At 40.2% G+C, this 14,334-nt stretch overlaps 1 protein-coding gene across 3 annotated transcripts in view; it reads right to left on the minus strand.

Annotated features, from left to right (window-relative positions):
- Positions 1-14,334, minus strand: part of PHAF1 (phagophore assembly factor 1) — a 108,291-nt gene that overhangs the window by 25,791 nt on the left and 68,166 nt on the right. For all 3 annotated transcript variants that reach the window (XM_089692893.1, XM_089692894.1, XM_089692895.1), the window contains exons 11-12: positions 12,712-12,795; positions 6,225-6,307 (exon numbers count right to left, since the gene is read on the minus strand). In XM_089692893.1, coding sequence (XP_089549019.1) covers positions 6,225-6,307; positions 12,712-12,795 — 167 coding nt within the window. The remainder of the gene's footprint in view (positions 1-6,224; positions 6,308-12,711; positions 12,796-14,334) is intronic.

The following is a 14,334-nucleotide window of genomic DNA, read 5'->3' on the forward strand; positions in this document are numbered from 1 at the left end:
TTTTGCAGCAATTACTGCCTCAATGCGGTGTGGCATGGAAGCTATCAGCCTGTGGCACTGCTGAGGTGTTATGGAAGACCAGGATGCTTCAATAGCGGCCTTCAGCTCTTCTGAATTGTTCGGTCTCATGTCTCATCTTTCTCTTGGCAATGCCCCATAGATTCTCTATGGGGTTCAGGTCAGGCGAGTTTGCTGGCCAATCAAGCACAGTAATCCCACGGTCATTGAACCAGGTTTTTGGTGCTTTGGCAGTGTGGGCAGATGCCAAGTCCTGCTGGAAAATGAAGTCAGCATCCCCATAAAGCTCGTCTGCGGAAGGAAGCATGAAGTGCTCCAAAATCTCCTGGTAGATGGCTGCGTTGACCCTGGACTTAATGAAGTACAGTGGACCAACACCAGCAGATGACATGGCTCCCCAAATCAACACAGACTGTGGAAACTTCACACTGGACTTCAAGCATCTTGCAGTGTGCGCCTCTCCATTTTTCCTCCATACTCTGGGTCCTTGATTTCCAAATGAGATGCAAAAGTTGCTCTCATCATCAGAAAAGAGGACTTTGGACCACTGAGCAACAGACCAGGTCCGTTTTTCTTTAGCCCAGGTAAGATGCTTCTGACGTTGTTTGTTGTTCAGGAGCTGCTTGACAAGAGGAATATGACATTTGAAACCCATGTCCAGGATCCGTCTGTGTGTGGTAGCTCTTGATGCACTGACTCCAGCCTCAGTCCACTCCTTGTGAAAGTCCCCAACACTTTTGAATGGCCTTTTCCTGACAATCCTCTCCAGGCTGCGGTCATCCCTGCTGCTTGTGCACCTTTTCTTCCACACTTTTGCCTTCCACATAATTTTCTATTAATGTGCTTTGATACAGCACTTTGGGAACATCCAACTTCTTTTGCAATTACCTTTTGAGGCTTTCCCTCCTTATGGAGGGTGTCAATGATGGTTTTCTGCACAACTTTCAGGTCAGTAGTCTTTCCCATGATTGTGATTCCTACTGAACCAGACTGAGAGACCATTTAAAGGCTCAGGAACCCTTTGCAGGTGTTACGGCTTAATTAGCTGATTAGAGTGGGACACTTTGAGTCTACAATATTGCACCTTTTCACAATATTCTAATTTTCTGAGATTGTGGATTTGGGGTTTTCATGAGCTGTAAGCCATAATCATCACAAGTATGACAAATCATGGCTTGAACTATCTTGCTTTGCATGTAATGAGTCTCATATATTAGTTTCACCTTTTAAGTTGCATTACTGAAATAAATGAACTTTTGCACAATATTCTAATTTTTTGAGTTTCACCTGTACACTTCGCAGAAACACCAAAAGGTCCTAATATAGATAGATGCAGCAGTTGTACTAACTGTGGTCATCTACCACCACCACAAATTTTCCAAAAAACTGCTGTCTATTGGGGCAAAAAAGGACTTTTAAGTAATTTCTGTGCCAACTTTTATACTATGTACTTGGAAGCCCACAGTTGGCTAAAATGACTTTCCATGCTGGAGCATCAACAATACCCTTCACTGAAAACACCCGAAATCCATTTGCAGGGGTGTCCACATAGAGTGTATATAGGCTCGTAATATAAAAACAATGTGTATGCATATAACAAAGACTGCAGTAAGCTCAGGATATATTAAGATTGTAAACATTTAATATGCAGAATTTGGGCACACCTAATCTACTATTCAACTGTGTTGAAAATTCTATACTTTAGCTGTATATACAGTCATGGCCGAAATTGTTGGCACCCTTGATATTTTTCCTGAAAATCAAGTATTTCACACAAAAAAGGTATTGCATTAACACATGTTTTGCTATACACATGTTTATTCCCTTTGTATGTATTGGAACAAATATAAAACAGAGGCAGAAAAGCAAATATGACATAATGTCACACAAAACCCCAAAAATGGGCTGGACAAAAGTATTGGCACCCTTAACTTAATATTTGGTTGCACACCCTTTGGAAAACATAACTGAAATCAGTCGCTTCCTATAACCATCAATAAGCTTCTGACACCTCTCACCCGGAATTTTGGACCACTCTTCCTTTGCAAACAGCTCCAGGTCTCTCTTATTGGAAGGACACCTTTTCCCAACAGCAATTTTAAGATCTCTCCACAGGTGTTCAATGGGATTTAGATCTGGGCTCATTGCTGGCCACTTCAGAACTCTCCAGCGCTTCTTTGCCATCCATTTCTGAGTGCTTTTTGACGTATGTTTGGGGTCATTGTCCTGCTGGAAGACCCAGGATCTTGGACGCAAACCCAGCTTTCTGACACTGGGCCCTACAGTGCGACCCAAAATCCTTTGGTAATCCTCAGATTTCATGATGCCTTGCACACAGTCAAGGCACCCAGTGCCAGAGGCAGCAAAACAACCCCAAAACATCATTGAACCTCCACCATATTTTACCGTAGGTACTGTGTTTTGTTCTTTGTAGGCCTCATTCCGTTTTCGGTAAACAGTAGAATGATGTGCTTTACCGAAAAGCTCTATCTTGGTCTCATCTGTCCACAAGACGTTTTCCCAGAAGGCTTTTGGCTTACTCAAGTACATTTTGGCAAACTGTAGTCTTGCTTTTTTATGTCTCTGTGTCAGCAGTGGGGTCCTCCTGGGTCTCCTGCCATAGCGTTTCATTTCATTTAAATGTCGACGGATAGTTCGCGCTGACACTGATGCTCCCTGAGCCTGCAGGACAGCTTGAATGTCTTTGGAACATGTTTGGGGCTGCTTATCCACCATCCGGACTATTCTGCGTTGCAATCTTTCATCAATTTTCCTCATCCGTCCACGACCAGGGAGATTAGCTACAGTGCCATGGGTTGCAAACTTCTTGATAATGTTGCGCACTGTGGACAAAGGCAAATCTAGTTCTCTGGAGATGGACTTGTAACCTTGAGATTGTTGATATTTTGCCACAATTTTGGTTCTCAGGTCCTCAGACAGTTCTCGTCTCCTCTTTCTGTTGTCCATGCTTAGTGTGGCACAGACAGACACACAATGCAAAGGTTAAGTGAACGTCTCTCCTTTTTATCTGCTTTCAGGTGTGATTTCTATATTGCCCACACCTGTTACTTGCCCCAGGTGAGTTTACAGGAGCATCACATGCTTGTAACATTCTTATTTATCCGCAGTTGTGAAAGGGTGCCAATACTTTTGTCCAGCCCATTTTTGGAGGTTTGTGTGACATTATGTCGAATTTGCTTTCTTTCCTCCCTTTTTTTGTTTTGTCCCAATACACACAAAGGGAATAAACATGTGTATAGCAAAACATGTGTTAATGCAATACGTTTCGTGAGAAATACATGATTTCCTGGAGAAATATCAAGGGTGCCAACAATTTCGGCCATGACTGTAGGTGCCCACCAGGTCCCTTGTCATGAATCATTTTCTCACTTTAATCTGTTTGTCTGGCACTGACAGCTGTTTCAGAGACAGATTATTTGACATCTATATGGAGGGACAGAAGTTTTAGTACCAAACACTTGTCACATTTACATAGGGAGATAACTGGACATTGTCCCAACTGCATTGTAAGATCTTAACAGTTTTTTTAAAAAGGATTATCTGCTGAATTCTATGCATACATTATGTATGGATGGATGGATGGATCCAGTTACATTATGTATGGCTGGATGCAGTAACATTAATATTTTATCAATATTCATTCAACCAACAGACTGGTATAATTTATGATTTAAGAGACACTAGAACTGCTGGCGTGTATGTGGCTGACAGCAACTCCATCATACCAGAGATACGTGATCTGGGGTTACCAGAGATGACTACACTTTTGCAAGTCCTCTCATGTACAGTATATGAGACTTTCTACTATTAGGACTTGCAAAGTGGAGGACAACCATGTGAAATATTGAACAAGCATGCTCTTGGTGGAATATCTTATGGGCTTTACACATATCTGAAGCGCACACTTGGCAGAGGTTTCTTGAGGGAATTACTGCTGTACAACTGAACTATTTTTCCCAAGCAAGTATGTTCGAGCCAGATCACCCATACATCATTATGATTTTTTACTAGGCAGGACTTGGATAATACCCTGCACTCTCAACATCTGAATAATGTTGGACTTTGTTTGTTGCACCAATAGATTAGGGGTGCCGTTCACTCTCTTGAAGCTGGGAACAACATCAAATGAGTTTGTGAATTTATTGTAGCGTTTACTTCTATATGTTAAAAAAATTGTTACGACAGACTAAAAACAATAGAGAACCATGACCTGAAAAAAATAAAAAAGGCATGATTTTTATATTTTTTTCGTACCATATTACAAGGGTTCTTTGGTATATTAGGTCTTTGGAAGGAATCTTGTAGCTCTGGGTATTTTGTATACACCTTACAGTGTCTTTTTAAAGAACTTTTTGGGGCTGAAAATTGGTCAAGTTATTTAGAGTCATGGGTTAAAAAGCAAGAGTGCTTATTGCTGTAAAGCCATCCTAAAACCATACGGACCTGTGGGTCGTGACATCTTTTTATATCTTCCAGCTTCATACTGCTTCCTCAGCTCCCATCTCTAATCTTTAGTTGGGAAGTGGAAAGGTGGGATCTATTTTAGTCTAGCCAACCTGACACAGCCCCTGCCTTCCCGTATTCTAGCTGCAGGATAAAGGCAGGTACCAGTCAAGAGATGTGGGACCAGATGATGCAAACAATGGTAGCAACTATTCCAAAAGAAAATCTATTTAAACCTCTGGCTTTATTATTTAAAGCTTACACCCAATAAAGGTTGTCTATCATCTATCTATACACAATGGGAGCAATCCATTGTTACAACAATACACATTTCTAATAATTAAGAAAACAATTTTTCCTATCCCTGCTCCATGCTTATAGCCGGCAATAGATGGATCGAATCTTGGTCAGTTCAGCAGAGACTGGCCGAGATTCGAACCATCTATAGGCAGGCTGTTTGTACTGAAGACAATCCATCGACTGACTTCAGTACAACCAGTCTGCTGAAATTTTTTTATGTTATTGCCGCCAGCGGTGACAATTGCACACTGCCAGTCCGGGAAGGCTCCACATCAGCAGAACACAATTGCTCAGCGGGAAGCATTCCCCCATCAACACAGTCAGTGCTGATCAAGTGATTTTGTTTCCTCCCATCCGTGGTGGAAGGAAAGAAAATTGTGTCATCTATTACCTGCTTAAAGGAAAAGTATTGTTTGTTTGTTTTTTTTTCCCCAGTACACTTACCTAGGTGGATGCAGCATTGGTCCGATGCTGCATCTGTACCCCACCAGCTCTAAGGGTGTAAGGGTGAGAACTCAGCGATCACATGACCGCTGAGTGAACTGTCAGTCACCGCTCTCTGCTCAGACCCCCCCCCCACCCCGCTCACTGGCGTGCTGGGCTGTGGAGGTGGAGGGAGCAGCTGGCTCAGGCTCTCAGCAGCTCATTCCAGACTCTGGAGGTGGATCTTTCCCCAGCCTGGATCGGAGCCTGAGTGACATCAGCAGACAGCAAGCTTCAGTCTGCTGTCAGCTGAAAACAGACCACAGGAGTGCAGGACGAACGAAAAGACCTTTGGCTGTACTTCTTCTTTAAAGTGTTACTAAACCCACAACAGTAAAATTAGTCTGTAAATGCAGTAAAGCATGCTTGTTATACTCACTGTGGAAACTAAGGGGTTGATTTAATCGATCCTGTCTTCTCTGAACCTCCCCCCTTCTTTTACTGTCCCCAATTAATCTGTCACAGTACAGAGCAGCAGCGGTAATTCTGCTCAGTTTAGTGTGTATTGCTATTTTTTTCTGTTTTTGTTTTAGGACGGTGCATGTGATCAGCACAGGGCCAGTGCTGTCCAGACAGATGGTCAAGGGTCATGAGGCCTCACAGGACAGTAAGAGGAGAATGAAAACTCTTCCTACAAGATTAACCAATGCTCAGCCAATACTGATAGAAGTCACAAGACTGCTATATTTTGCTGATGAGAAAAGATATTTAGCAGTTTATATTTACTAAAATAATTGCACTTCCATGTTCTGTGTACTGTGGAAGACCGAATATAGTGAATGCAGGGTCCTGGGTTTAGTAACACTTTAAGGCAGTATCTTGAAAAAGTCTAATCAGATTTAGAGAAGAAATCTTATTAATGAAATTATGTATCCAATCTACATACAGTATGGCAGAAACAAATATGCAATTCTTTTTTAAACTGGTTACAAATGACTATTAGTCACAGATCAACTCACATATTGAAGTTGTAATGTCCAGGATAATTTGTATGCAAAACAAACTTCTTGGCCCTGTGGGTATTTGCATCAAAAAGAATATCCTGCAAATGAGACACAAGCAAGGATTAATTCTGATTCAAGCTACAGTATGGAGTTTAAACAGACATACCAATCCAGTCCAATAAGCAGTCAGGAGAACCAAACACTGTGCAGCTGTTCTAGTAAGCAAGAGTGTGTTACAAGGTGCACTAATGCTTCACAGGACAAGGCAAACCCTATGCAGGAAACATACCTTTATCACTGAATTCAACACATATAACTAAATACACCTTCAAAATACAAATATATGGACTCTTTTATATGCCAAATCAGCCTTTTTCAACCAAGGTTCCCAGGCACTCTGGGGTGCCTTCAGGCTTTTTCAAGGGTTCCTTGGCAAAATGCCCAAAAGTTGTATACAAGCCAGCAGGTGGATCAATCTGGACTTTAAGTAAACAAAGTCACTGGGTTTTCATTGTGCACTTTTATGACCTTCTAGCTGCCTGCATCCTAACAACCAATGATATCATCAGCTGATAAGGAGGACATGGGGTAGTGCACATGATCCTTGTTTGCCCCTCCCCTGACCCTCTCCGTCAGAACTGGGGTCACATTAGCAGAGTGAGGGAGAGAAACTAATGCAGGCCATAGACGGGGAGAAAAACGGCCGATTTTTCTTTTAAAAAACGAAAAATGGGTCGTTCAAGCGGCCGACGTTACCAGCAATGGTGTAAAAAAAAAAATAATAAAAAAAAAAAAATCGGCCGATTTTCATCCCGTCTACAGCCGGCAAAAAGTGTCCCTGCAGAGAGCTCTGCTATTTCTTTGACAGTTCCTTGACATTTACAGCGGTTGCAACAATGTATCTATTTGTATCCATTTAGGATACAGATGTTTTTATTCGGAAACAGATACAATGTTGCAACCGCTGTAAATGTCAAGGAACTGTCAAAGAAATAGCGGAGCTCTCTGCAGGGACACTTTTTGCCGTACTGGAATTCCTCTTATTTTTCATCTTCTTCCTCTTCTCTTCTTCATCATCATCATCCTCCTCTTCATCATCATCCTCTTCTTCTTCTTCATCATCATCCTCTTCTTCTTCATCATCATCATCCTCTTCTTCTTCATCATCATCATCCTCTTCTTCATCATCATCATCTTCTTCATCATCCTCTTCATCATCATCCTCTTCTTCATCATCATCCTCATCATCCTCATCAACCTCTTCTTCATTATCATCCTCATCATCATCATCCTCATCTTCTTCATCATCATCCTCTTCTTCTTTTTCTTCTTTTTGTCTTCCTCTTGCAGGTCACTGCTCATGCGCAGATTTTTTATCGGTAAAAAAATCGGCCGATTTGCCCATCATTGCCGCGAAAATTGGCCGATCGGCAAAATCGGCCGATTTTTTTTCCAACTTTACCGATAAAAAAAAATCTGCCAAAATACCGAAAAACGGCCGAACAAATAGCCCACTAACGATCCGAAAATCGGCCAATTTTATTTTCGGCCGAAAAATCGGCCGATTTTCGACCCATCTATGGCCTGCATAAGAGAAAAACTGGAATACTAGTCGGTACCAGTGTGCAAATGTGTATTTGCTTTGGAAAAATAAATCACCTCTAACGTTGACCAATAACCTTTTCATAAACCAATACCATAAACTCATATATACAAATTAATGTCCATCACAAGTCCCATACAATAAATAAAAATAAAAATATAAAGTCTGCTCCCATTTGTTCTGTGAGGAACGGGGATCTCGATGCCCGTCATTGTGCGAGGAAGCTGTATTGCCAACTACTGTTAAGGATGACACACCCCCAGTGAAGGCAACTATATGTGGCACAAAGTCTAAGGGGGTAACTGTATTTATCCTACACGTGGAGTGGCACGTATTTGACACTTTAAGTCACTGATCATTTAGTGTGCTTTGAAGAGTGTCACGTTTTGCAGTGGTGGTATTGTAGGACCACTAGTTTAGTGGTGTGTTGTGTCTTTTATTTCACATGTGTGATGTTGTGTCACTAGTGTGTTGCATGCTATCACATATATTGATTCTAAAGGATAATGCACCATATTTAGTTTATATTTTTTTGAGGTACTGTTTGGATTAAAGGGAAGATTTGGACATTATCACATTTTGGAAGATTGAAGAAGTGAGGAGTATCATTTGCACAATTTATAACTTTATGAGTTTTTTGGGACTTTATATTTTTATTTTTATTTATTGTATGGGACTTGTGATGGACATTAATTTGTATATATGAGTTTATGGTATTGGTTTATGAAAAGGTTATTGGTTTTTGCACTTTCAAGGGTGAAAGGTTTGACTTTTCATGTGGGAAATTTATGAGTTTTAATTCATTATCACCTCTAACGTTGGGTGTACTGGACGAGTAAAAATAGTTTTTTACATTTTAGAATGGGGTGCCTTGAGATTGTGCAGAATGTTAAAGAGTGCCTTGACTAAAAAAGGGCAGAGAAACATTGTGCTAAAGGATCTGCAATTCTTTTCAGCCAGTCTTGTGATCCTGAAAGCATAGCCTGCTCTTCCACACTACACTTTAGTTAAGCAACCTGTGACTGGACTGCAAAGGAACAAAAAGCATACTGAAGAGGTCATCACTTTGTTCACCTATCCTGTAAGCATGTTCATGGTATTAGACTGAAGACTTAGAAAAGTAATAGATCCCCATCAGGCTCAATGTGAGGCATCTACCTTTTCCTGGTTTGCTCTGCAGGGTCTTACAGAAGCTTGTTGACAAGATAAACAGAAGTAACCAGATCTATGTTAAAAATAATACATTTATTACATTGTGCAAACACACTGTTTAAGGAATGTATAACTAAACTCATTATTTATTATTTTTTTTTTTTTTTACACATTTACCTGAAGTTCTGATTTGAACCGCAGAATAAAGGCTGCTAAAGTCACTTCAGGCTGGCCCTTTTTGCAGGTGCAGCTGCGTAAAACATTACAAATAAGTGCCTATACTGTTTAAAATCCACTAAAGGCCAATTTGCTGACAGCCTAAAGATTTACTGCCGCTCAGGGGCTCTGGGCTTCAGCAAAATTGCAGCACCCCAGAAAGAAGAAACAGGAACAATGCTGGAGGCAATTTACAGCACACTAATTTTGGTAACATAATTGATAATGTGGAAAGTATGTTCCTTGCTAAAGAACATTAAAATATAAAGTTGTTATGGGAAAAGTTCCTCTTTAACCCTAGCTACAAAATTATTTCCTATTTACACTCAAATGACATGCTTGAAAAGTGTTAAGCTCAACAGCACACATTAAATACCAGTGTCATCTCCAAGCTGTTGGTTTTATTACAAAGAGGTTAAAAAAAAATGCCACATTTGAAACCAACAAATAAAAAAGAAACAGTGCAACTAGGTAAAAGACGATACTGGGTGGAGCACATGAAAAACAAATTCAAAGCTGTACTAGCAGCAAATGAGGATTATTTGATGAATCTAAAAGAAATGAATGTCTGATAAGGATGATATGGAATAAAAACAATTATTAACATTGTTAGTTTATTGACTTTAAATTTCTAATCAACGTAATGCTAGCTTGGTGAATAAAATATGAAGTGCTATCAAAAGCATTAAAAAGTCTGGATGATTCCAAACACTTGTGTATATGAAGTGGAAATAATTACCGTCAGTCTAGTTATGATATGGGTAATTAAAAAGACAACAAACAGACTGAAGCGAAATATATAGCAATCTGTTGGTACATCAAACCAAACTCTCAAACTTTATGAGTGCATTGCTTGTATGCTTATATAGTTTATACAGTTGAAAAAAGACACAGGTCGAGAGAGAGAGCGAAAGAGAGAGAGAGAGAGAGAGAGAGAGAGAGGGGGGGGGGTCCGAGAGAGAGAGAGAGAGAGGTCGAGGGGGGGAGAGAGAGAGAGAGAGGGGGGGGGAGAGGGAGAGGTCGAGGTCGAGGTCGAGGTCGAGGTCGAGGGAGAGAGAGAGAGAGAGAGAGAGAGAGAGAGAGAGAGAGAGAGAGAGAGAGGGAGAGGTCGAGAGGTCGAGAGAGAGAGAGAGAGAGAGTGTGTGTGTGTGTGTGTTTTCTAACAATTTCCAAAGCCCTGTATGTTCTTCCAGGGGAAGACTTCTAGTTGTTGACACACTCAGCTAATACCACTTCATGAGGGAGGGAGTAACCCTTTCCTCAATCTAAGGGTAAACCTCCTTTCTTCTAACCTTAAATCAAGGCCACGTGTACTCTTTAGGGACCTTAGAATAAACAGTTTATTACAGTCACTGGAGTCACCTTTGAGATATTTCTGCATTGTAATTATAACCCCTCTAATGCAACTCATCTTTCTCATATATCTCAATATTGAACCTCATCTGCCCAATCCCCTAATTTTTGGCAAGGTCTTCCTGTAATGATGCTACATCCTGCGCTGAAGTTATTTCCCTGCATAATTAAGTATCATCAGCAAACCCTGAAACTGAGCTCCCAATTCCAACCTCTATAGCAGGGTTCTCCAAACTTTGTAAACAAAAAGGCCAGTTTACTGTCTTTCAGACTTTAGAGAGGACGGACTGTGACCGGTAGGAGTAAAAGGTGTCACAGCATCAGTGGGAGTAAACAATGCTTCAGGCTTGGGATAAGTGTACTGTGGTCAGTAGGAGGAAGAATAGTGCCCCATCGTTGGTGTCAGTGGGGGGAATAGTTCCACATCTTTGGTATCAATGGGAAGAATAAAGTCCCATCATTGGCATCAGTGAAGGGAATGGTGCTTCATCCTCGGTGTCAATAGGAACAGTGGTCCAAAGGCCAGATAAAGGCAAGCAAAGGTCTGCAACTGGACCTCAGGGTGCAGTTTGGAGATCACTGCTCTATATCATTATAAACAAACTAAACAGCAATGGCCCCAAGACAAAACCCTGGTTTCAATGAAATCTGACAATTTCTGGTGAGATTTCATTAAGCTTCAAATCAAAAAGTAGTTGGAAAGTCTAGAAAAACAAAAATACAAACAGACAGCCTTTATTTCTGTATAGTATTCTCTCATAAGGAACACTTTTCTAACCAGTCTTTCTCCAGGCAAAAAAAAAAAAAAAAAACACAACAAATGCTGTAGATTTCTACAACTCTACAATACATACACATTTCCCCTGTTTGATCCCTTTTAGACCCTGCAGGTACAGAAAAATACCTGTTTAACAGAAATACAGTCAGCTCTTTTGTCCTGTTGGAGCTTTCAACACATTATTTTTGGGGAATTAGTGGTGTCATCCCTCCCACATGTCTATTAATAAACTACAACAAATGTAATGGCTCATTGATCTATAGTCCAAGACAAGAAGCAGGAAGGCTCTTTAACCTCCCTGGCGGTATGATTATTTCAGATTTTTGGTGCTGAAAGCGGTACCATTATTTTGCAAGGAAATATGTATTTTTTTATTGTAGGCTGTAATTTTTAGGAATAACTCACTGAAATCTGTCTGAACAAGAGTCTATTAAACATCCCGGGGATGATAAAATTTGAAACACGAAATCATAAATTATAATTTAATAAATAATCATAAAAAATAATAATATAATAATACATTTAATTCAATAATATAATCAAACCAAAAACACTGAAATTTGAAATAGAGCGCCAAGTTCGTACAGTCGCAAAATCGTTTTCAGTGTCTGATGACAAATTTCCCCACGAATCATTATCACTCAATTCTGCAAGTGGTTCTGATTTACTATCGCTGTTCTCTAGCTGGTCTAAAACCACTTTTGACCTAAAGGGACGCTTTTTGGATGCCATGGACTTCTCAGTTTCCAGGCAGAAAGAACAGACAAAATGCAGGCAGGGCACAGGACAAAGCACTCGGGACAAAATGTATGTGAAATGGGTTGAAACAGCAATGTTTTACTATGTAAAATTTGTTTGGAAAAAAAATGACATTTTTTAAAATCTTCAAATTTCCCGCTGCCAGCGGAGCCCGTACGTCCCGACGTCACAGGGACCGGAACACAGAAGTCGGATGCTGGCATCGGCCAGAGGAGATGGCCGGGGACGCTGCAGGGGACACATCGTGGGAGCGAAGGACAAGGTAAGCTATGCAGGGACTCCCTATGCAGCGCCGCATGGTAAGCCCGAGTGTAGCTCGGGGTTACCGCTTTTGGTACTGACATTTTACCCCGAGCTACACTCGGGAATACCGCTAGGGAGGTTAAGATAACACAGGACATGTGCAGAAGACAGGATTTTGTTTTCAACAAAAATCAATTTGTTTTTTGCACTTATTAAGCAGATATAACAAAAAACTACACTTGTTTGGTATAATAAACAAACACACTTAAAAGGGATCAAATGAGTTAATTGCTAGGGTTTACTTACACTTAATATACCTACCATGTTAAATTTGTACAAGAGTATCATATTATATTGCTACAAATAAAGACTACACATAAAAGAGAGTTTATACTCACCACACCCAGCGTAAAATAGTTATAGAAATAATCATTGCACTTTGCTGGGACTTGCTTATGGGGGGACGGGGAATGAATCTTCATCTGGAAGGAAAGCAGAAAATTGCTGTTTAGTGAGCAATAGAATAAAATATACATTTTTAGTAACAAATATATATATATGAAAAGGAACTGGTGTCTGTCATAGACCCCCACGAAAAAAATGGTTTAATTGCCAGTATCAAAGATAAAAACATAAAATAACAAACTATAATAGCTGTGCATGGAGTTGGGCTTTATGTGGTTGCAGAGTGGCTTTTTGTTGAATCTTTTGCATTTCTTTTTTTACTGTGTAACATTTTTTGGACCCACGTGCATAAATTGGATTTTTGAATACAGATTCTGTATATATTATATTGCACTGAATAATAAGTTGGTACTTTGTATTATATTAGCACATTTAATCAAAGGGTGGAGAGACGTGTACAAAAGCTCTTCCACTATATCCCAGTTAGTCAAGGCTATGGCTACAGTTATGGCTCAGCTAATATCTCACCTTTTTAACCACTTGTTTAGAAATATATACGGAGGAGAGCCCCCATAAAAAAAGAAGGTACTCGGGTAGTTTTAACGATACTAAAAACCTTTATTGATTCACATATAACACATATGCACAAGCATGTACAAGAATTTAAAATAGTCTCCACCCATCACCGTTAACATATGACAACGTTGTCACTTAAAACTAGGAAAGTCCGGGAAAGATGTAAAATTGTAAGATGTCAATCCCCAAAATGGTATATCACAAGGCTCACATTCACCAGCATAAAGTCATCCCATATGACCTGGTAAAGGAGATGTGTGGGGGCGGAGCACAGACATAGCAAATAGAGGAATAACTAATCCTAAATAGATGAAATCATGCATGTAAATCAATGTTAGAGTCAATCGAGATTACATAATTCTCAGTCATATACAGTCAGGTCCATAAATATTGGGACATCAACACAATTCTAACATTTTTGGCTCTATACACCACCACAATGGATTTGAAATGAAACGAACAAGATGTGCTTTAACTGCAGACTGTCAGCTTTAATTTGAGGGTATTTACATCCAAATCAGGTGAACGGTGTAGGAATTACAACAGTTTGCATATGTGCCTCCCACTTGTTAAGGGACCAAAGTAATGGGACAGAATAATAATCATAAATCAAACTTTCACTTTTTAATACTTGGTTGCAAATCCTTTGCAGTCAATTACAGTCTGAAGTCTGGAATGCATAGACATCACCAGACGCTGGGTTTCATCCCTGGTGATGCTCTGCCAGGCCTCTACTGCAACTGTCTTCAGTTCCTGCTTGTTCTTGGGGCATTTTCCCTTCAGTTTTGTCTTCAGCAAGTGAAATGCATGCTCAATCGGATTCAGGTCAGGTGATTGACTTGGCCATTGCATAACATTCCACTTGTTTCCCTTAAAAAAACTCTTTGGTTGCTTTTGCAGTATGCTTTGGGTCATTGTCCATCTGCACTGCGAAGCGGCGTCCAATGAGTTCTGAAGTATTTGGCTGAATATGAGCAGATAATATTGCCCGAAACACTTCAGAATTCATCCTGCTGCTTTTGTCAGCAGTCACATCATCA

This window comes from Staurois parvus, unplaced genomic scaffold, assembly GCF_062004578.1.
Source record: "Staurois parvus isolate SC_StPar_1 unplaced genomic scaffold, SC_StPar_1.0 ptg000607l, whole genome shotgun sequence".
Taxonomy (NCBI): Eukaryota; Metazoa; Chordata; class Amphibia; order Anura; family Ranidae; genus Staurois; species Staurois parvus.